Here is a 22162-nt window from a genome sequence, read left to right as displayed (position 1 = left end):
TAATTTTACATTGGATGTCAAACATAATCAGATTTCCCTTGCGTGCTTGATATTTTTCTATTCCTAAACTTATTCTTGAGCTTTATTCTGAAATCCTGTTAAGATGCTTGGAAACAGTTTGATCCTTTTGGGTCTTACTTTTTAAGATTGGCTCTGTAGGACCAGAGCAGATCTTAGTGTAGGATGAACTTAATTAACTGAAACCGTCCACGTCCAAGAAGGCTATAGCTTGAAACAAGGACTCTTTTTAAAAATTTTAATTATGAAAACAAATTTTTTTTTTATTTTTGGGTGTGCCACCTCTTAAGCGCTTACAGCCTTTCTGTGCTTGCAGCCATCGGGGGCTCCTCTGTAATTGCTCTGCTCAGGCTTCTCATTGCGGAGGCTTCTCTTGTTGAGGAGCAGGGACTCTAGATCGGGGTGAGCTCAGGAGATGTGGCACACCGGCTTAGTTGCACTGGGCATGTGGGATCTTCTTGGCCCAGGGATCAAACTCGTGTGCCCTGCGTTGGTTGGCAGATTCTTAACCACCGGACCTCCAGGGAAGCCAAAACAAGGAGTATCAGAGTGATAGTAAAATCTATCTGGACATTTGATTGGGCACTCTCCTATTACATTTTAAGATGCTCATATCCTTTGACCCAGTTTTCAGAATCGATCATAGGAAAATTCTTGTATATGTGAGCAAGGCAAAATCGACCACAGTATTCATTACTGCATTGTTTGTCACTGTGAAAAACTGGTAGACTGTAAACCCAGGGGGAAACATTGAGTAAACGATGGTAATTCCATCCTGCTGGAATGACATATGGCAATCAGACAGCAAACCAGATAGCTGGGAACTAATATGGAAAGAGATGAAAGCAAATTGCAGAATTCTGGGTCTGGCATATTCCTGTCTTTTCAGGACTTCCTGACCCTATGAACATGCAGGGAAATGCGGAGTAGAACCCCCCAGAATAAGCACCACCCCCTCAACTGTCAGTGTTATCACCGGACATTAGGGAAAATCATTCCTGTATTTAGATTTCCATGTTGTTTAACTATCTTCATAAAGAATCATGACTTTTGAAATGATGTTGCTTTGGAACATAAAGGTCTGCTCCATTTGCCCATTGGAAAAAAAGCACTTCCTTAGAAACTTTAATTCAGCGAAGGTCTGTGAGGGAGCATGGGGAAGAGGATACCCCCAAGAAGTGGATGTGGACCCCCAGAGTCAGGGGATGGAAGCTGATGGGAGGGTCAGTAGCAGGGACCATGCTTGCATTAATGACAAATCTTTCCTATCTCGCTTAAAAAAAAAAACAACAACACACATTAGAAACTGATTTTGAATTTGACGAAAAGTGTATACCACCATCGAGGGCATCTGTGGGTTTTGTCACCTGGTGCCCATTTTCCTTCTTTTGGTTCTGGTATCCTCCTGTCACCCTGGGAAATCACCCCTTTCATTTTCTCTCACCCAATATGATTATGATAGAGTTGATTTCACCTCCAATTCCAGGAGTGGGCATGTAGCTCAGGCCTGGCCAATTGGAGCACTGCTTTCCTACAGCTGTGTTGATATCATCCAACCAATGATACTTTGGGAGCTGTAGGGGAGGCAGGCAGGCAAGGGAGAGAGGGGGAGCTGGAGCAAGAAGGCAGATCTCAGGGAACCAAATGCTGGATCCAGCCTTTCCTGAAGACAGAAACTACCTCTGTACCTTGTAGGTAGACCCATAAAGTCTCCCTTTGGCCTAAACCAAGGTGGTTATTTTGTATTGATGTGTTCCTTTTTTCACTTGCAATAGCAAAGTCTTCACTATTATTGAATTGAGGTACCACAGTTTTATTGATTGCTTAATTTTCTTGCTTAGAAATTGGCTCTTAGGTAAGAAATAGCCAAGCTGTATTGTAGAAAAGGAGACAAATGAGAGTATTTGTGGGTAAATCGCCAAAGAGGGAGGGGAGGATTTACAATGGGCAGATGAAGGAAAGGGCAAAAGCTGGAGAAGGGGCACTGGGGACAGCCCTTTATAGACAATGCTCCCCAAACTGGCCCAAAATGGTGAAGTCAGTCCACTAGTGGGATGGGGCTCCCATCTGATTCTTCCTTGCTCAGCCAGCAAACTTGGAACCATTCAGCTACTTTGACCCCATACATGGACTGCTGAAGCTGCTAGGTTCCTTTAAAACGTGTCAGGTCCTGAAGTTATTCAGTTCCAACCCTCCAACAGGCTCCCTCTCAGTCAGAGTTGAAGCCACAGCCTTCCAGTGGACTGAAAAGTCCTACATGGTCCAGCCTGCATCTTCTCTGGCTTCATATCTACTGTTTCCAGTACCCCTTTGCCTAGTTGACTCCAGACACTTAGGGCTCCTTGCCCTTTATGAACATTAGGGTGCATTTAAGAAAATGTGTCACACACCACCATGGGGGAAATTGAAGAAGACCTAAAAATGCAGAGATGTATCACGTGCATGTTTTTCAATCATATTTGATTAGAAGAAGTGATATTGCTCAAGGCTCAATTTCCCCCAAACTCATCTATCAGTTCAGTTCAGTTTAGTTCAGTTCAGTCGCTCAGTCGTGTCCGACTCTTTGCGACCCCATGAACTGCAGCACGCCAGGCCTCCCTGTCCATCACCAACTCCCAGAGTTCACCCAAACTCATGTGCATCGAGTCAGTGATGCCATCCGGCCATCTCACCCTCTGTCGTCCCCTTCTCCTCCTGCCCCCAATCCCTCCCAGCATCAGGGTCTTTTCCAACGAGTCAACTCTTCACATGAGGTGGCCAAAGTACTGGAGTTTCAGCTTTAGCATCATTCCTTCCAAAGAAATCCCAGGACTGATCTCCTTTAGAATGGACTAGTTGGATCTCCTTGCAGTCCAAGGGACTCTCAAGAGTCTTTTCCAACACCACGGTTCAAAAGCATCAATTCTTCAGCGCTCAGCTTTCTTCACAGTCCAACTTTCACATCCATACATGACCACTGGAAGAACCATAGCCTTGACTAGATTGACCTTTGTTGGCAAAGTAATGTCTCTGCTTTTCAATATGCTATCCAGGTAGGTCATAACTTTCCTTCCAAGGAGTAAGCGTCTTTTGATTTCATGACTGCAATCACCATCTGCAGTGATTTTGGAGCCCCCCAAAATAAAGTCTGACACTGTTTCCACTCTTTCTGCATCTATTTCCCATGAAGTGATGGGACCAAATGCCATGATCTTAGTTTACTGAATGTTAAGCTTTAAGCCAACTTTTTCACTCTCCTCTTTCACTGTCATCAAGAGGCTTTTTAGTTCCTCTTCACTTTCTGCCATAAGGGTGGTGTTGTCTGCATATCTCAGGTTGTTGATATTTCTCCCGGCAATCTTGATTCCAGCTTGTGCTTCTTCCAGCCCAGCGTTTCTCATGATGTACTCTGCATAGAAGTTAAATAAGTAGGGTGACAATATACAGCCTTGACGTACTCCTTTTCCTATTTGGAACCAGTCTGTTGTTCCATGTCCAGTTCTAACTGTTGCTTCCTGACCTGCATATAGGTTTCTCAAGAGGCAGGTCAGGTGGTCTGGTATTCCCATCTCTTTCAGAATTTTCCACAGTTTATTGTGATCCACACAGTCAAAACTCATCTATAAAAATGTCCATAAATGTCCATAAAAATGACAGCAAAGATTTTTGTAAAAATTGATGAGCTGATTTCTTAAAGAAATAATTTCTTTATTTTGCCCAATCAGGTCTTATTTGGGGAATGTGGAAACTTTATTGTGTCATGTGGGATCTTTCGTTGCAGTGCACAGAGACTCCAGTTGTGATGCCCAGGCTCAGTACTTGCTCCACTGCATGTAGGATCTTAGTTCCCTGACCAGCGATCGAAGTGATGTCCCTCACATTGTGAAGCAGGTTGTTTTTTTAACAGATTCATTTGTTTTTTTTTTTTTTTTTTTTTTATGTAATTTTGGTTTGGCTGGGTCTTTGATGCTGCACACATGGGTTTTTTCTGGTTGTGGTGAGTGGGGGCTATGCTTTAGTTGCAGCAGAGAAGCTTCTCATTGCAGTGACTTCTCTTGTTGTGGAGCACAGGCTCTAGGCCCTTCAGCTTCAGTAGTTGCAGCTGGCGGGCTCTAGAGCACAGGCTCAGGCATTGTGGTGCTTGGGCTTAGTGGCCTTGCACCTTATGGGATCTTCCCAGAACAGGGATTGAACCCATGTTCCCTGCATTGGCAGGTAGAGTCTCAATCACTGGACAACCAGAAAAGTCCGTGATGAGCTGATATTGATATTTATGTGAGAGGAGAAACCTGATGATAGCCTGAAGAATTGTGACTATACACAGATAAAAAGACTAACACAGCCTAATTACATAGCTTATTCTACATGTCCAGTACTGGAGCTGTGGATCCATGGGACAGGACTGAAAATCCAGAAGCGTTTCCAACTTTTAAGTTTAATCAGGTCCCACTTATTTACTTTTGTTTTAATTCTGTTACTCTAGGAAATGGGTCATAGTGGATCTTGCTTTTATTTATGTCATAGAGTGTTCTGCCTGTGTTTTCCTCTAAGAGTTTTATAATAGTTTCTAGTCTTCCATTTAGGTCTGTAATCCATTTTGCATTTATCTTTATGTATGGTGTTTGGAAGTGTTCTAATTTAATTCTTTTACATGTAGCTGTCCAGTTTTCCCAGCACCATTTATTGAAGAGGCTGTCTTTGTTCCATTGTACATTCTTGTGTCCTATGTTAAAAGTAAGGTACTGGAGTGGTCCCAAAATGGTGGAGGAATAGGACTGGGAGACCACTTTATCCCCCACAAATATATCAAAAGATCATTTGAAAGCTGAAGAACTTACATGAAACAACTTCTGAACGCTGGCAGAGGACACCAGGCACCCAGAAAGGCAGCCAGTTCTCTTCGAAAAGAGGTAGGACAAAATATAACAGACAAAAAGAGAGGCAAAAGAGTTAGGAACAGAGACCCGTCCTGAGGAGGGATCCGTGAAGGAGGAGAAGTTTCCAAACAGCTGGAAACCCTCTCACCAGTGGGTCGGTGGGGAGTTTAGAATGTCAGAGGGCAACATAACCGGGAGGAAAACAAAAACAAAAACACAGAATAGGCGACTAACTGCAACTCCCAGCAGAGAAGCAGCCCAGACACTCGCAGCCGCCACCCGCGAGCAGAGGCTGGATAGGGAGGTGTGGGTTGCATGCTTAGGGTAAGGACTGGGTTTGAATGCCCTGAGGACAATCTCAGGGAGCTAACATGAGATAGCAACCCAAACTGTGGGATCGCCAAAGAGGAAAAAAGAGAGAGAGAGAGAGAGAGAACTTTCCTGCAGAAGGCTCTAACCTAAGGTACAGCCTGGCCCGCTCACAGAACAAAGCACTGTGCAATCACCAAAGGAAAGCTGGCTGGCTGCAGACCGGCCCCTCACCCGCTGGAGGCAGAGAGGCAGGCATGCAACAGCCAGAGCCGGAAGGCGAGGGGCCATCTCAGCCCCAGAGCCGGCATCCTCCAACAACTGTGAGCAGGCTCCCAGTTGTTAACCATGCCTTCCTAGTATCCTGGACGGTTGAATTCTTCCAGGAGGGACACAGCCTGAGATCAGACCCCCAGAGGAGACACATGGCACACCTGAGTCGCTGCTCTCGCGGTGCACCTGGGAAGCCAAGGTGCCAGGACCAGGTAGGCGATTAAGATGAACGGTGCACCTGGGACTGTGCACTCGCCAAGCACCTGGTGGCCTGAGATGTTCAGACCTGGGAAGGGCACAAAACGCACACCCAACCAAGTCTGTGCCCTTGTGGAGTACCCTAAACCTGAACCTGAGCAGCTCAGACCTGGGAAGTGTGTGAAACACAGCGTCTGCTTTGGACAATTCCCCTGCAGAGCAACTTGCAGCCTGAGCAGTGTAGACCTGGTAAGCACATGCCGTGGTGAGCTGGGACTAACCCAGTGTGGTCCATACACTATGAGCACTCCCCACACACACGAGTGATGTTTGTTTGCCGTGTTCCTCCCTCCCCACAACACAACTGAACAAGTGAGCCTAAATAAGTGACCACCATCACCCCTTTGTGTCAGGGTGGAAACTAGACACTGAAGAGACTTGCAAAACAGAGGAAGCCAAAATAAAGAAGAGGGAACCACTTTGGAAGTGACAGGAGCAACACATTAAAACCCCGTGGTTAGCATTGACTGAGCATTGGAAGGGGCCTATAGACCTTGAGAAGAAGTATCAGCTGGAACAAGGAACTATCTGAAACTGAACTGTCCCCACACTGTCCGCAACAGCTCCAGAGAAATTCCTAGATATATTTTTACTATTATCATTTTTAAATAATTTTTTATTTTGAAGATCTTTATTACTCCTTTAATTTTCATTTTTATAACCTACTATTAGCTTGCAAAAAAAGACCCTATTTTTAAAGCAAATTTCATATATGTATTTTTTTCTTTTTGTAATTGGTTTTGTTTCATATTTTTAATATTGTGTTTTTGAGAGTTTAATCTCTACTCTAGATTTTTCTTCTTTGCTTTTTGTTATTTGTTTTCAATTTTGTACCTTTAAGAATCTAATCTTCGGTATCCATTTTCACCTAGGGGTGTGATTACTGGCTTGATTGCTCTCTCCTCTTTTGACTCTCCCCTTTCTCCCCCAGGTCACCTCTATCTCCTCCCTCCCCCTTCTCTTCTCTACTTAACTCTGTGACTCTCTCTGGGTGTTCCAGGCTGTAGAGAACACTTAGGGAACTGATTGCTAGCTAGATTGGTCTCTCCCACTTTGACTCCCTCTCTTCTCCTCCTGGTCACCTCTATCATCCTCCTACCTCTTCTCTTCTTTATGTAACTCCGTGAACTTCTCTGGGTGTTCCAGACAGTGGAGAGCACATGGGCAAAGAATATTAGGAAAAGCAAAGAAAGGAATAAATGTAGAAAAAATAATAATAAGCTTAAAAAAATAAAATTTAAAAAAGAGAAAAGGAAAAAAAAGGAAATTGCATAGACCTGCCAAAGCACAATGTAGCGGCGGAAGTTTATAACAACAATTTAAAAATGTGACTGAGGAAAACAAAAAAAGAGCTCAAAAGCTTAATTAGATTCCATAGTGCCAATAAAATAGACAACTACAACAGAGGGCGAAAACAAAAGGAAAAAACATCCAAAAGAGTCTACAGAGCAAGTGAAAACATAAGAAAAATATATGTTTTTCTTCAATCAAATCTCAGAGTCCCTTCCCTTTCTGGGAATCACAGTTCACCTCACCTCCCCAGGATGCCCTCCAATACTGTGCTGATCTCTGGACCTGTTGTGGGGGCAGCTCAGATTCTAATCTGGTCCTACTGTGTGTTCCTGCGTGTTCGTGTGTGAATCTGTGTGTTCTTGCCTCATATGTCGACAGCTATCAAAAACTGTGTTTTCTTTTGTGGGAGCTCTCAATGTCCTTTTATATATTCCATAGACACAGAGTCTGCCTAGTTGATTGTGTGGATTTAATCTGCAGCTTGTACAGCTGGCAGGAAGATTTTGGGTCTTCTTGCTTAGCCACACTGCCCCTGGGTTTCAATTATGTTTCTTTTTCCACCTCTGCATGTGGCTTGTCCACAGGGGTTTTCTCCCGAGGCTGCCTTGGAGGACTTGGGTTTGCCCCCGTGAGGGCCAGGTGTGGAGGTGGTGCAGCTGCCTGGGTTGCATGGGTTCTGGCAGAACCAGGTACTCAGGGGAGTTGGGGACTAGGGAAGCAGGATATATACTGATCTAGAAGCATATGGAAACCAGTATTGGCCAATACGCTCCAGTATTGTTGCCTGGAGAAGCCCCCTGACAAAGAAGCCTGACAGGCCACAGTCTACAGGGTCTCAAAGAGTTGGGCACGACCAAAGTGACCCTGCACACATAGATGCAAGATATTTTTGCCTGTTGCAGCTCTACGCCAGTGAGATTTGAGCATGAAGGGGGCACAGCTGCTTGGCTTGTGGGGACCCTGGCAGCACAAAGTGTGCAGGGACATGGACTGCCTCTGCCCCAGGAGTTATGGCCCTCATTGCAGTTCAGTCACTCAGTTGTGCCCAACTAGTTGTGACACCGTGGACTGCAGCACACCACGCTTCCCTGTCTATCACCAGCTCCTGGAGCTTACTCAATCTCATGTCCATTGAATCGGTGATGCCATCCAACCATCTCATCCTCTGTCATCCCCTTCTCCTCCCGCCTTCAATCTTTCCCAGCATCAGGGTCTTTTTCAATGAGTTAGTTCTTTGCATCAGGTGGCCAAAGTATTGGAGATTCAGCTTCATCATCAGTCCTTCCAATGAATATTCAGGACTGATTTCCTTGAGGATTGACTGGTTTGATCTCTGTGCAGTCCACGGGACTCTCAAGAGTCTTCTCCAATCCCACAGTTCAAAAGCATCAATTCTTCAGCAGTCAGCTTTCTTTATGGTCCAACTCTCACATCCGTACATGACTACTGTTAAAATCACAGCTTTGACTAGATGGACATTTGTTGGCAAAATAATGTCTCTGCTTTTTAATATGCTGTCTAGGTTGGTCATCGTTTTTCTTCCAGGGAGCAAGCATCTTTTATTTATTTATTTTGCTTCAAATACTTTATTTACAGTGAATTTTAAAGCAGTGCTTAGGAATTCAACTATATCAGTCAATTTCATATTAAAGGACTATAGGTTGTCAGTGGGAAGAGGTCACTTACAAAATGGAGATGTAAGAAACTGCTAAGCTTCCCAGAGTTGAATGTTTTTTGAAAACCCTTGCCAATAAGAACAAAACAACCGTTTAGGTTGGAATTTGCCAAGAGTACGGGAAAGAAAGGGCTTCCCACGTGGCTTAGTGGTGAAGAATCTACTGCCAATGCCGGTGCTGCAGGAGCCCCAAGAGGTTGATTGGGTTCAATCCCTGGGTCAGTAATATCCCCTGGAGAAGGCAATGCAACCCACTCCATATTCTAGCGGGGATAATCTCATAGACAGAGGAGCCTGGTGGGCTACAGTCCATGGAATTGAAAAGAGTTGGTTGCAACTGAGCACACATCCACTGGTTAATCTAACATGGCCTCTCAGTACTTTGGCTGCATGCTCTACTTTCTCACTATCCAGGATTATTCTTTCTATAAAATATGATTTCAGATCTCTCCTTTAAGAACATCCTCTATGAGAACTTTCTATGCCTTTAGCCCTCTCATTCAGCTACTCCTATCACATCTTGTCTTTGACCTTGTCAAGACCTCCATCCCATGATGTTGCTACTATCTATCAACCCCCTCCTGTTTTAATTTCCTTCCCATCAGCTGACTCCCATTTCACCCCTCCCCAAAAGCAGAGACATTACTTTGCCAACAAAGGTCTGTCTAGTCAAGGCTATGGTTTTTCCAGTAGTCATGTGTGGATGTGAGAGTTGGACTGTGAAGAAAGCTGAGTGCCGAAGAATTGATGCTTTTGAACTGTGGTGTTGGAGAAGACTCTTGAGAGTCCCTTGGACTGCAAGGAGATATAACCAGTCCATTCTAAAGGAGATCAGGCCTGGGTGTTCATTGGAAGGACTGATGCTAAAGCTGAAACTCCAGTACTTTGGCCAACTCGTGAGAAGAGTTGACTCATTGGAAAAGACTCTGATGCTGGGAGGGATTGGGGGCAGGAGGAGAAAGGGATGCCAGAGGATGAGATGGCTGGATGGCATCACCGACTCGATGGACATGAGTTTGGATGAACTCTGGGAGTTGGTGATGGGCAGGGAGGCCTGGCGTGCTGTGATTCATGGGGTGGCCAAGAGTCGGACATGACTGAGCGACTGAACTGAACTGAACGGAACGGAATCACTCTCATGCTCATATTCTCAATTCTATTTTTGAATTTTCCTTCACTCTGGGATTTCCTTTACCTCCTGATGAAACTCCACATTAGATACATATTTTTATCTAGTTAAATTATTCAATAAAAATTCTCTTTTCTCTTACACCTGGGATGCTGCACTCTATAAAACAAAGCTTAGAAAATAATCAGTACTATCACCACTAAGGTTATCACAGTCAAAAGTAATTAGGCTTTCAAGATCAAGAAATCTTTTTTTTAAATATATTTTCCAAAGTAGCATTCTCTTTTACTGTTGATAACAACCACTTCAAACCTACTTATCTTACTTTAAAATTCTTACCCTACTACTTACATGCCCCTTTTTAGCAGATGAACTGGCTTAATATCTTAAAGAGAAAACAGAATCCATCAGATGGGAATCATCTTAATTTCCAATCCCCAAACCTATACTCTTGATAGCATATGGACTTGTAATTTCCTCTGCTGGGTTCCCATCCACGTAAGTTCAACTCCTTCCTATGTGCTGAATCCTGTCTTTGACAACCTTCTAGGGGCTTAACACTGATAATATCCTTTCTTGTATTTTTAAATTTTCTCCCTCTTTACTCAGTACTGCAAATCAGAATTTTAAAAACATTTCTCTAGGCTTAAAAAACCCTCTTGAGTCTAAATTCCCCTCAAGATACGAATCTACTTTTTTCTTTTGCAGCTAAATTTCTCAAAAGGATTTGCATTTTTGCTTTCTTATCCTTCTCGCTTTTTTTTTTTTAAATTTTAATTGGAGGCTAATTACTTTAAAATATTGGGGTGTACTCATTTTCACTATGTTGATTCTTCCAATCCATGAACATGGTATATTTCTCCATCTATTAGTGTCCTCTTTGATTTCTTTCACCAGTGTTTTATAGTTTTCTATATATAGGTCTTTAGTTTCTTTAGGTAGATATATTCCTAAGTATTTTATTCTTTTCGTTGCAATGGTGAATGGAATTGTTTCCTTAATTTTTCTTTATATTTTCTCATTATTAGTGTATAGGAATGCAAGGGATTTCTGTGTGTGGATTTTATATCCTGCAACTTTACTATATTCATTGATTACCTCTAGTAATTTTCTGGTGGAGTCTTTAGGGTTTTCTATGTAGAGGATCATGTCATCTGCAAACAGTGAGAGTTTTACTTCTTCTTTTCCAGTTTGGATTCTTTTTATTTCCTTTCCTGCTCTGATTGCTATGGTCAAAACTTCCAAAACTATGTTGAATAGTAGCGATGAGAGTGGGGACCCTTGTCTTGTTCCTGACTTTAGGGGAAATGCTTTCAATTTTTCACCATTGATGATAATGTTTGCTATGGGTGTGTCATATATAGCTTCTATTATGTAAAAATATGTTCCTTCTATTCCCACTTTATGCAGGTTTTTTTTAATCATAAATGGATGTTGAGTTTTCTCAAAGGCTTTCTCTGCATCTATTGAGATAATCATATGGCTTTTATTTTTCATTTTGTTAATGTGGTGTATTACATTGATTGATTTGCAGATATTGAAGAATGTTTGCATCCCTGGGATAAAGCCCACTTGGTGATGGTGTATGATCTTTTTAATGTGTTGTTGGATTCTGATTGCTAGAATTTTGTTAAGGAGTTTTGCATTTATGCTCATCAGTGAGATTGGCCTGTAGTTTTCTTTTTTTGTCGCATCTTTGTCAGGTTTTGGTATTAGGGTGATGGTGGCCTCATAGAATGAATTTGGAAGTTTACCTTCCTGTGAAATTTTCTGGAAGAGTTTCAGTAGGATAGGTGTTAGCTTTTGTCTAAATTTTTGGTAGAATTCAGCTGCGAAGCTGTCTGGACCTGTGTTTTTGTTTGCTGGAAGATTTCTGATTACAGTTTCAATGTCCTTGCTTGTGATGGGTCTGTTAAGATTTTCTATTTCTTCCTGGTTCAGTTTTGGAAAGTTGTACTTTTCTAAGAATTTGTCCATTTCTTCCAAGTTGTCCATTCTATTGGCATATAGATGCTGATAGTAGTCTTTGACGATGCTTTGTATCTGTGTGTTGTCTTTTGTGATCTCTCCATTTTCATTTCTAATTTTATTGATTTTATTTCTCTCCCTTTGTTTCTTGATGAGTCTGTCTAATGGTTTCTCAATTTTATTTATCCTCTCAAAGAACCAGCTTTTGGCTTTGTTGATTTTTGCTATCATCTCTTTTGTTTCTTTTGCATTTATTTCTGCCCTAATTTTTAAGATTTCTTTCCTTCTACTAACCCAGGGGTTCTTCATTTCTTCCTTTTCTAGTTGCTTTAGGTGTACAGTTAGGTTATTTATTTGACGTTTTTCTTGTTTCTTGAGGTATGCCTGTATTGCTATGAACCTCCCCCTTAGCACTGCTTTTATGCATAGGTTTTGGGTTGTGTTTTCATTTTTATTCGTTTCTATGCATATTTTGATTTATTTTTTGATTTATTCTGTGATTTGTTGGTTATTCAGCAGCGTGTTGTTCACCCTCCATATGTTTGAATTTTTAATAGTTTTTCTCCTGTAATTGAGATCTAATCTTACTGCATTGTGGTCAGAAAAGATGTTTGGAATGATTTCAATGTTTTTGAATTTACCAAGGCTAGATTTATGGCCCAGGATGTGATCTATCCTGGAGAAGGTTCTGTGTGTGCTTGAGAAAAAGTTGAAATTCATTGTTTTGGGGTGAAATGTCCTATAGATATCAATTAGGTCTAACTGGTCTATTGTATCATTTAAAGCTTGTGTTTCCTTGTTAACTTTCTGTTTACTTGATCTATCCATAGGCGTGAGTGGGGTGTTGAAGCCTCCCACTATTATTGTGTTATTGTTAATTTCCCCTTTCATACTTGTTAGCATTTGTCTTACATATTGTGGTGCTCCTATGTTGGGTGCATAAATATTTATAATTGTTATATCTTCTTCTTGGATTGATCCTTTGATCATTATGTAGTGTCCTTCTTTGTCTCTTTTCATAACTTTATTTCAAAGTATATTTTATCTGATGTGAGTATTGCTACTCCTGCTTTCTTTTGGTCTCTATTTGTGTGGAATATCTTTTTCCAGCCCTTCAACTTTCAGTCTGTATGTGTCCCTTGTTTCGAGGTGGGTCTCTTGTAGACAACATATATAGGGGTCTTGTTTTTGTATCCATTCAGCCAGTCTTTGTCTTTTGGTTGGGGCATTCAACCCACTTACATTTAAGGTAATTATTGATAAGTATGATCCCGTTGCCATTTACTTTATTGTTTGGGGTTTGAGTTTGTACATCCTTTTTGTGTTTCCTGTCTAGAGAAGATCCTTTAGCATTTGCTGAAGAGCTGGTTTGGTGGTGCTGAATTCTCTCAGCTTTCACTTGTCTGTAAAGCTTTTGATTTCTCCTTCATATTTAAATGAGATCCTTGCTGGGTACAGTAATCTTGGCTGTAGGTTATTTTCTTTCATCACTTTAAGTATATCCTGCCATTCGCTCTTGGCCTGAAGAGTTTCTACTGAAAGATCAACTCTTATCCTTATGGGGATCCCCTTGTGTGTTATTTGTTGGTTTTCCCTTTCTGCTTTTAATATTTGTTCTTTGTGTTTGATCTTTTTAATTTGATTAAAATGTGTCTTGGGGTGTTTCGCCTGGGGTTTATCCTGTTTGGGAGTTTCTGGGTTCCTTGGACTTGGGTAGCTATTTCCTTCCCCATTTTAGGGAAGTTATCAACTATTATCTCCTCAAGTATTTTCTCATGGCTTTTCTTTTTGTCTTCTTGTTCTGGGACTCCTGTGATTCGAATGTTGGGGCATTTAACATTGTCCCAGAGGTCTTCTTTTTTCATTTGTCCTCTCTGCTTTGTTTATTTGCACCATTCTATCTTCCACCTCACTTATCCTATCTTCTGCATCAGTTATTCTTCTGTTGGTTCCCTCCAGAGTGCTTTTGATCTCCGTTATTGCATTATTCATTATATACTGACTCTTTTTTATTTCTTCTAGGTCCTCGTTAAACTTTTCTTGCATCTTCTCAATCCTTGTCTCCAGACTATTTATCTGTAACTTCATTTTGTTTTCAAAATTTTGGATCATTTTTACTATCATCGTTCTCAGTTCTTTTTCAGTTAGTCTCCTCTCTTCAGTTCTCTCTTCCTCTTTTGTTTGGATTGGTGGGCATTTATCATGTTCCTTTCCCTGCTGAATATTTCTCTGCCTTGTCATCTTGTTTAGGTTGCTGTGTTTTGGGTGGCCTTCCTGTATGCTCGAAGTTTGTGGTTCCTCTTTACTGTGGAGGATCCTCCCTGTGGGTGGGGTTGGCCCAGTGCTTGTCAAAGTTTCCTGGTTAGGGAAGTTTGCGTCAGTGTTCTGGTGGGTGGAGCTGGATCTCTTCTCTCTGGAGTGCAGTGAAGTGTCCAGTAGTGAGTTTTGAGGTGTCTATGGGTTTGGTGTGACTTTTGGCCACCTGTATTTTTGTGCTCAGGGTTATGTTCCTGCTTTGTTGGAGAATTAGCTTGAAATGTCTTGCTCTGAAACTTGTTGGCTCTTGGGTGGAGCTTGGTTTCCGTGTAGATATAGAGGCTTTTGTATGAGCTTTGGTCAATTAATGGTCCCTGGAGCCAGGAGCTTTCTGGTGTTCTCAAATTTTGGATTTAGGCCCCCTGTCCCTGTCTTTCAGTCTTATTCTTATAGTAGCCTCAAGTCTTCTTCATCCATACAGCTCCAGTAATAAAACATCTAGGTTAATGGCGAAAAGATTCTCCACAGTGAGGACACCCAGGAGGTTCACAGAGTTACACGAAGAAGAGAAGAGCGAGGAGGGAGATAGAGGTGATCTACTTAGTAGGAGAAGAGAGGGAATCAAAAGGGGAGAGAGCAGTCTGGCCAGTAATCAGTTCCCTATTGAGCAATCGTCTTTTAATTTCATGGCTGCAGTCACCATCTGCAGTGATTTTGGAGCCCCAAAAAACTAAAGTCTCTCACTGTTTCCATTGCTTCCCCATTTATTTGCCATGAAGTGATGGGAACAGATGCCACGATCTTGGTTTTCTGAATGTTGAGTTTTAAGCAAACTTTTTCACTCTGGTCTTTCACTTTCATCAAGAGGCTCTTTATTTCCACTTCAATTTCTGCCATAAGAGTGGTGTCATCTATATTTCTGAGGTTATTGATACTTCTCATGGCAATCTTGATTCCAGCTTGTGTTTCACCCAGCCCAGCATTTCTCATGATGTACTCTGCATATAAGTTAAACAAGCAGGGTGACAATATACAGCCTTGAAGTATTCCTTTCCCCATTTGGAACCAGTCTGTTGTTCCATGTCCACTTCTAACTGTTGCTTCTTGACCGGAACACAGATTTCTCAGGAGGCAGGTCAGGTGGTCTGGTATTCCCATCTCTTGAAGAATTTTCCACAGTTTGTGTGATCCACAGAGTCAAAAGGCTTTAGTGTGGTCAATAAAGCAGAAGTAGATGTTTTTTTTCTGGAACTCTCTTGCTTTTTGGATGATCCAACAGATGTTAGTAATTTGATCTCTGGTTCCTCTGCCTTTTCTAAATGTAGCTTGAACATCTGGAAGTTCACATTTCACGTACTGTTGAAGCCACGGTTGGAGAATTCGGAGCATTACTTTGCTAGCGTGTGAGACAAGTGCGATTGTGGAGTAGTCTGAACATTCTTTGGCATTGCCTTTCTTTGGGATTGGAATGAAAACTGACCTTTCCCAGTGCGGTGCTCATGGCACAGTTTTCCACATTTTTGGAAAACATTTTTTTCCGAATTTTTTTGGAGATTTCCAAATTTGCTGCCCTTTTGAGTGCAGCACTTTCACAGCATCACCTCTTAGGATTAGAAATAGCTCAACAGGAATTCCATCATTTCCACTAGCTTTGTTCTTAGTGATGCTTCCTAAGGCCCATTTGATTTCACATTCCAGGATATCTGGCTCTCGGTGAGTGATCACACCCTCGTGTTTATCTGGGTCATGAAGATCTTTTCTGAATATTGCTTCTGTATATTCTTGCCACCTCTTCTTAATATCTTTTCCTTCTCTTAGAACCATACCACTTCTGTGCTTTAGTGTGCCCATCTTTGCATGGAATATTGCCTTGGTATCTCTAATTTTCTTGAATAGATCTCTAGTCTTCCCCATTCCATTGTTTTCTTCTATTTCTTAGCATTGATCAGTGAGGAAGGGTTTCTATCTCTCTTTCTTATTCTTTGGAACTCTGCATTCTAATAGGTTTATCTTTCCTTTTCACCTTTGTCTTTAGCTTCTCTTCTTTTCTCAATTATTTATAAGGCCTCCTCAGACAACCATTTTACCTTTTAGCATTTCTTTTTCTTAGGGATGGTCTTGATCACTGCATCCTATACAATGTCACGGTGTCTTCTGTGTAGGCAGGAGTCAGAGCCACCAGGATGTTCCACTGACTCTCCTGCTGCCCTAATGTTAGACCCTCAGGTGGGTCTGGTTAATTCATGAGTTTCCACTTGTGGGATGGACGACAGCAGAAATCAAAATGCTAGACCCTTGCACGGTACATTCTTTGGGCTTTCCTCCCACATGTCTGACCAGAGTGTCCACACCAACTCTACGTACCCACGTGAGTCCAGACCTGCCCTGATGCAGTTTCTCTCCAGGAATGATGGTGGAAACATATCAACATCTGCTAAACTTACAACTGAAACTGTCACAACATCTGCTCACAGCTCCTCCTTTGTAGCACCTGCAGGAAGACTGGGACAGAGAGCTCATTTAGTCATCTGTAAGCAACTGCAAGGCTTTATTTCCCACTTGGTTTTCATACAGGACCCCTGGCCCAGCTCCGCACTGCCCATTACTGAGAGAAGCTAGCCTACTCTCCTCCCCTCCTGTTGATTTTATTGATTTATTTTTGCATGTGTTGGGTCTTCCTTGCTGTGCCCAGGCTTTCTCTAGTTGTAGGGACTGGGGGCTTTGTGTGGATGTGGCTCTTTCAGTGTGTTTGTGTGTCTCTGTCTCATGAGTTTGGCTCTCTCAGTGTGTTTGTGTGTCTCTGTCTCATTGTGTGTGTCTATGTGTATGTGTGTGTCTCAGGGTTTCTGTGTGTGTGTCTCTCTCCGGTGCCTGTGTCTCTGTGTGTGTGTGGCCTCTCTCTCAGTGTGTATTTCTCTGTCTCTCACTGTGTGTGTCTGTATTTCAGTGTGTGTGTGTCTCACTCTGTATGTGTGTGTCTCCGTTGCTCTCAGTTTGTGTGCATGTGGCTCTTTCAGTGTGTTTGTGTGTCTCTCTCTCATGTGTGTGGCTCTCTCAGTGTATTTGTGTGTCTCTGTCTCATTGTGTGTTTCTCTGTCTCATTGTGTGTGTCTATGTGTGTGTGTCTCTCACGTTTGTGTGTATGTGTGTGTGTGTCTCTCCTAGTGTCTGTGTCTCTGTGTGTCTGTGTGTGGCCTCCCTCAGTGTGTATGTCTCTCTCTCAGCGTGTGTCTGTGTGTGTCTGTGTCTGTGTATGTGTCAGTGTGTGTGTGCTTTCTCTCGTTGCGTGCCTCTCTCTCAGTTTCATGTGTGTGTGTCTCTTTCACAGTATGTGTCTCTCAGTGTGTGTGTGTGTGTGTGTCTTTCAGTGGGTGTATGTGTCTCTGTATGTTTGTGTCTATCAGTGGGGTCAACAGAGGATGAGACAGTTGGATGGCATCACCGACTCAATGGACATGATTTGGGTAAATTCTGGGAGTTGTTGATGGACAGGGAGACCTAACGTGCTGCGGTTCATGGTGTTGCAAAGAGTTGGACCCGACTGAGTGACTGAACTGAACAGACTTACAAATTGGACCACCTGAATCATTTCCCCTAGGAGTTCACTGACACCACCCACTCATGCCTGCTGTGTGTCTCCTACCACTCCTTTCACACAGGTCCAGCTTAGCATCTGAGGCCTTTGACCCATCACCATTACATGTGTTTCAACCTAAATAACAGCTTTATTACTGATGCAACTGATTGGGAAGAACGTGGCTTGGGCATCTGAGCCAAATCAAGTTGATGACTTTCTCCAGACTGTCTGAGTCCTGGGGATGGCCGCCCTCAGGGAAACATGCGCCCTGAGGAGTGAGCCACCATCCCAGGGCGCTGCCTCCCACAGCCAGCTTCATTCCCTCTCACACTCTGACATGTGTGACAGACCCATTTTCTTCCATACATATTATCTCTCAGATTTGCTTTCTCATACTGAGTCAGATTATCTGTCACACACACTCTTTCTGTAATATTCCTGTGTCACTCTATAATGCTTTTTCCATCACACTTATTCTCTCTCACACCTGATCTCTCCTATACTCTATCTCTGACACTTTGTGTGCCACACACCCACACTGTCGTGGTGTCTGTGAGAGAGTTGACTTAGGTTGCTAGGGAGACCAAGGATCTTTAAGGAGGAGGTGAACACTCTTTCTTTTTCACATTCTTTTTCCTTAGACACAGAGGCCTAGTAGGCAGCAGAATCTCTTGCTCAAGGACATGCTTTTTTTGAGCTCAGAACCTGTGTTATGGGAGAAGATCTAGGTAAAACTTCCAAGGCCTTGAGCTCTGGGTTAATCCATTTCTTCTAGTTAATATCCTGCCTATGTCATCCTCGGATATATGTTATGGGAAAGGGTCTGGGCAAAAGTTTCATAGCCTAGAGTCATCCTTTTATCTATTCTCAGTAAGTAGCAGAAAAGTATATAATGCTCTGCTTAAAGTAGCAAATGTGGTACTCTTACTACCCCATTCTGATATCTATGTCAGAAGCTTTTTCTATCACTTTCACTTTAATAAAATTTCTACTACACAAAGTACTGGGTGACTGGAACTGCGTCTTTTGGTTCCGGAATTAAATGCTTTCCTTTGGAGACAACGAATCCGGTGGCACCATTCACCATTCGCTGTACATGTTAAGTTACCATCTATCATCTTGGGGGCTCGCTACCACCATCAGTATCATCTGCATCTTAATCTCTTCCCATCACTTTCTGTCCTTTTAAATTCTTGTCCCAAGCACACATTCCCTCTGTCACACTCACTCAAAACCATGCACCTGTCACAGTCGCAAAGTCTCTGAGAAACTCATTCTATCATACAGTGTCTTTCCTTCATACTTCTGTCACTCTCTTGTCACACACATTATGTGTCATTGAGATTATCATTTTCCTTTGCAGATCTCACCGTTCAGACCCAAGTTAAGTCCTGTGCCTGATGGAGCACTACAGTCATCATAGTTTTGAGAAATGCAGAAACCAAAATGCACAAGACTTTGAGTCACAGGTGTTGGGGAGAGAGTGGGTGTGTGTGATTTTTGTGGAGGAGACCTGCATCATGGGAGACTGGATACCGACATGGCAATACTGTCTGAAAACTGACTTGATGGAAGAAAATATGGGAAGTATATGAAACATCGTATGGACTGTAGCAAGTGTTAGCTATCACTATGGATGAAGAGCACAGGTGAAGATGTGCAGTGGGCAGAGGAAGGATGCTCGTGGGTCCTGTGGTTTAGCCCCTTACCCTCGAATCCATCGTAGTTAGTGAGCCCCCTTCTACAGCATGACTATCCTTACAAATGTCCCCCCAAACTGACAGTGGGCCCCTGAGGGAAAGATGTGCCCAGGTTCACTGCTGGGGTCCTCTAGGCCACAGAGCAGGGGACAGACACAGGCAGTAGACAGGGTCTACTCACGCCCTAAAACTGACTTGGAACCACAGTGCAGAGAAACTGGGAGGGTGGGAAGGCGGGACAGGGATGCCCCACCCACAGGGAAGGGTCAGCCACAGCTGGTGCCTCTCCCCCTTCAGTGGGGTTGTGGGAACGCTGCCGGCCTTGGATTTGAGAGCTGAGAGGACTCTCCAGCCAGGGGGTGGGGATCAGGGACAGGAGAGAGCAAGTGACTGGGCAATGTCCAGGGGAGCATTGCCCTTCCCCCAGTCCTGAGTCTAGCCGGTTCCTCCAGTGCTTCTGAGGGGCCCCAGGCAAGCCCACAGACTGGAGTCCCTGCAGTCTATGTGCCTGGAGCCCCAGGCATCCCAGCCCCATGCCATCCCCAGTGAGCTCAACAACAGGGCCCCCACCCAGGTGGGCAGGCACAGCAAGCTCTGCATCCCTGGTATCATGCCTCCAGGGCCAGGCCACCCCACTCCCATGTGAAGGCACCTGTGCAAGCAGGCACGCAGACACATATGCCCATGTGAATGTGTTCAATAGTGCTCTCTTTGACGCACACACACACATGCACAGAGGGACACACCCTTGTGCATGCAACTGACCACACACTCGCTCATGACGATACATATATGCCCATGTGCAAGCACCTCCACACAGAGACACATGCACACGCCAATGGGCAGGCACCTGCGTAAGGGCACTGTCTCAGGCACACACACAGATATGCACAGTCACACGCCTGTGTGCATGAATCTGTTCACATGCTCTCTCTCACAAACACACCCATACACACGCCCATGTGCATGCACTTGCCCATGTGTTCACGCACACAGACGCACATACACACACGTGAGCTATGTGTGAGACACCAGAGGGACAGACCGGCCCTGACCCAGGGGTGCCCAACTCCCTTCTGGGAATCGATGACAAGGACCTGCACTCAGCATGATGGTCACCTGTGAGCAACACAAGGTTGGCAGTAGCGCAGGCTTGGAGGTGCACAGGTACCATGGCTCACTTGGGGTTTGCAGGTTTGGAGTGGAAACAGTCACGTGCCCTGAGGAATGGGGTGGGGTGTGTTTGAGCATGCCCACTAAGGAGGTGGCGCCACAGTAAAGGCTGGAGCGGCACCCAGAGGCCTCACGGCTGATCCGTTTTCCTGGTTTCTGGGTCCGAGGCAGGGCTGACTTAGAGGGCACAGACCACATGGGTGTGTGTCTGCGCACGCACATTGGGGCAACATGGCGTGCGAACGTCATGTAACTTCAGCAGGAAGCGCCCATTGCCCGAGAGCCTGCAGTTATCGCGGGAACCAATGGTTGGTGGGAACCAATCGTGAGGCAGGACCAGAGTGTGTGTGTGCAGGTGCTCTGCCTATGCTGAGTTGCAGGTCACATTTCAGTCTTTCCCTCCGAGGAGGGAGGGGGAGAGCGGTTCAAGATGGAGTCCGAGGCACACGGTGAAGGAGCCATGAGGGTAGCCAATGAAGACGCAGGTGCTGTGGCCTCTGCAGCGGGCACAGCATGTGGTGGCCAAGGTGTGCTGGGTGGTGCTGCTGGCCGCGATGGCCCTGGCGACCCAGCTGGCCCTGGTGACACTGTCAGTCGAGGAATCCCTGGTGACTCCGGCGACCTAGCTGATCCCAGAGACCCCAGCCCTGCAGGAGAGTCAGGTGGCACAGCCAGTGCCATTCCGCAGATCCCGTGGGCACCCCACGCACCAGGGTCTGGTGGAGACCCTGCACCCGGAGCAGGAGTTCTGAGTAACCGAGTCTTCCAGTTGTATCCTATTCCAGGAGCCCCGGTGGGCCGGGCGGCTGAGGGGGTGGGGGTGGGCGAGGGGTGGTTTGGGGGTTTCAGGCAGCAAGGCCTAAAGTGTAGTAGGAGGGTACTCTGGGGGGCTGGAGGGTACGGGTCAGCGGTGGTCTGGCGACCAGGGGATGGTGGTGAGGAAAAGCAACCTGAAGGGATCCAGAGGGTTCGGCAGTCATATGCAGGGTGTCGGGTGGCTGCCTTGTGGGAGAAGGTGGGTTTCCGTGAGCAGGGAGCCTGACATACAGAAAAAGTGATTAGTGTGGATGGTGCCTTAACCGTATCTCCACCAGCAGCCTTGCGGTGCCTTTCTCATCGCGTGCGCAGGCGGGCTATGCCTGCCACCTCCTGACTCGACCTACTGAACTGCAGTGGCCGGTTCGGAGGGAGCTCTACGTTCATGGCCGCATGTTGGTTCTGTAAGTTCCAAAGGGGGCCGGGGTGAGGGAGGGAGTGGTGGGTGGTGACCAGTCTTGGCCCAGGAAGAGCCATAATGGAGGGTTAAGCCTAGAGTAGAAGTGTGATTCTCTGGGCTTGTAGGTGTGCAGGGACAGACCTCTTCTTCCTTCTCACCGGGAACTTGAATTTCATTATTGCTCCCTTTTAGCCGTTTGACTGCTGAAGACAATGCCCTGCTTGAGACAGCCGTCGCCTTCTTTCTGGAGAAGCTTTCCCTGGTGAGGTGGACCTTGCAGCACTTTGTGCACCCCCTTTTTGCCTAGGCTCAGCACAGAAGAGGGGTTGAAACCTTGCCCATGTGCCCTAGCCTCAAGTGTCCTTCCCGAAGGCATTTCTTTCTGCAGTAGTTTGAGCAGGCTTCACCTTGTGCCTGTGGTGCTATTTGGGGGCTCAGGGTCCACATATTTTTTGGTGATT

The 22162-nt window shown here is 44.6% G+C and overlaps 1 protein-coding gene across 1 annotated transcript; it reads left to right on the top strand.

Moving 5' to 3' along the window:
• Nucleotides 1-20690: 20690 nt before the first annotated feature.
• LOC129639024 (EKC/KEOPS complex subunit LAGE3-like) lies at nt 20691-22162 on the top strand. The gene is made up of 3 exons (XM_055563830.1): nt 20691-21256; nt 21580-21705; nt 21894-22162. The coding sequence occupies exons 1-3, from the start codon at nt 20916-20918 to the stop codon at nt 22006-22008; spliced, it is 582 nt and encodes a 193-aa protein (XP_055419805.1). The 5' UTR covers nt 20691-20915; the 3' UTR covers nt 22009-22162.

The sequence above is a fragment of the Bubalus kerabau genome, chromosome X (genome assembly GCF_029407905.1).
Source record: "Bubalus kerabau isolate K-KA32 ecotype Philippines breed swamp buffalo chromosome X, PCC_UOA_SB_1v2, whole genome shotgun sequence".
Lineage (NCBI taxonomy): Eukaryota > Metazoa > Chordata > Mammalia > Artiodactyla > Bovidae > Bubalus > Bubalus kerabau.
The sequence above is the reverse complement of the archived record's forward strand: the minus strand, read 5'-3'. Positions and strand labels throughout refer to the sequence as shown.

Coding starts and splice junctions, on each gene's coding strand:
- LOC129639024 (XM_055563830.1), top strand. CDS start 20,916: ATGGAGTCCGAGGCACACGGTGAAGGAGCCATGAGGGTAGCCAATGAA. Junction 21,257..21,579: donor AGTAACCGAGTCTTCCAGTT/GTATCCTATTCC, acceptor TATCTCCACCAG/CAGCCTTGCGGTGCCTTTCT. Junction 21,706..21,893: donor CATGGCCGCATGTTGGTTCT/GTAAGTTCCAAA, acceptor GCTCCCTTTTAG/CCGTTTGACTGCTGAAGACA.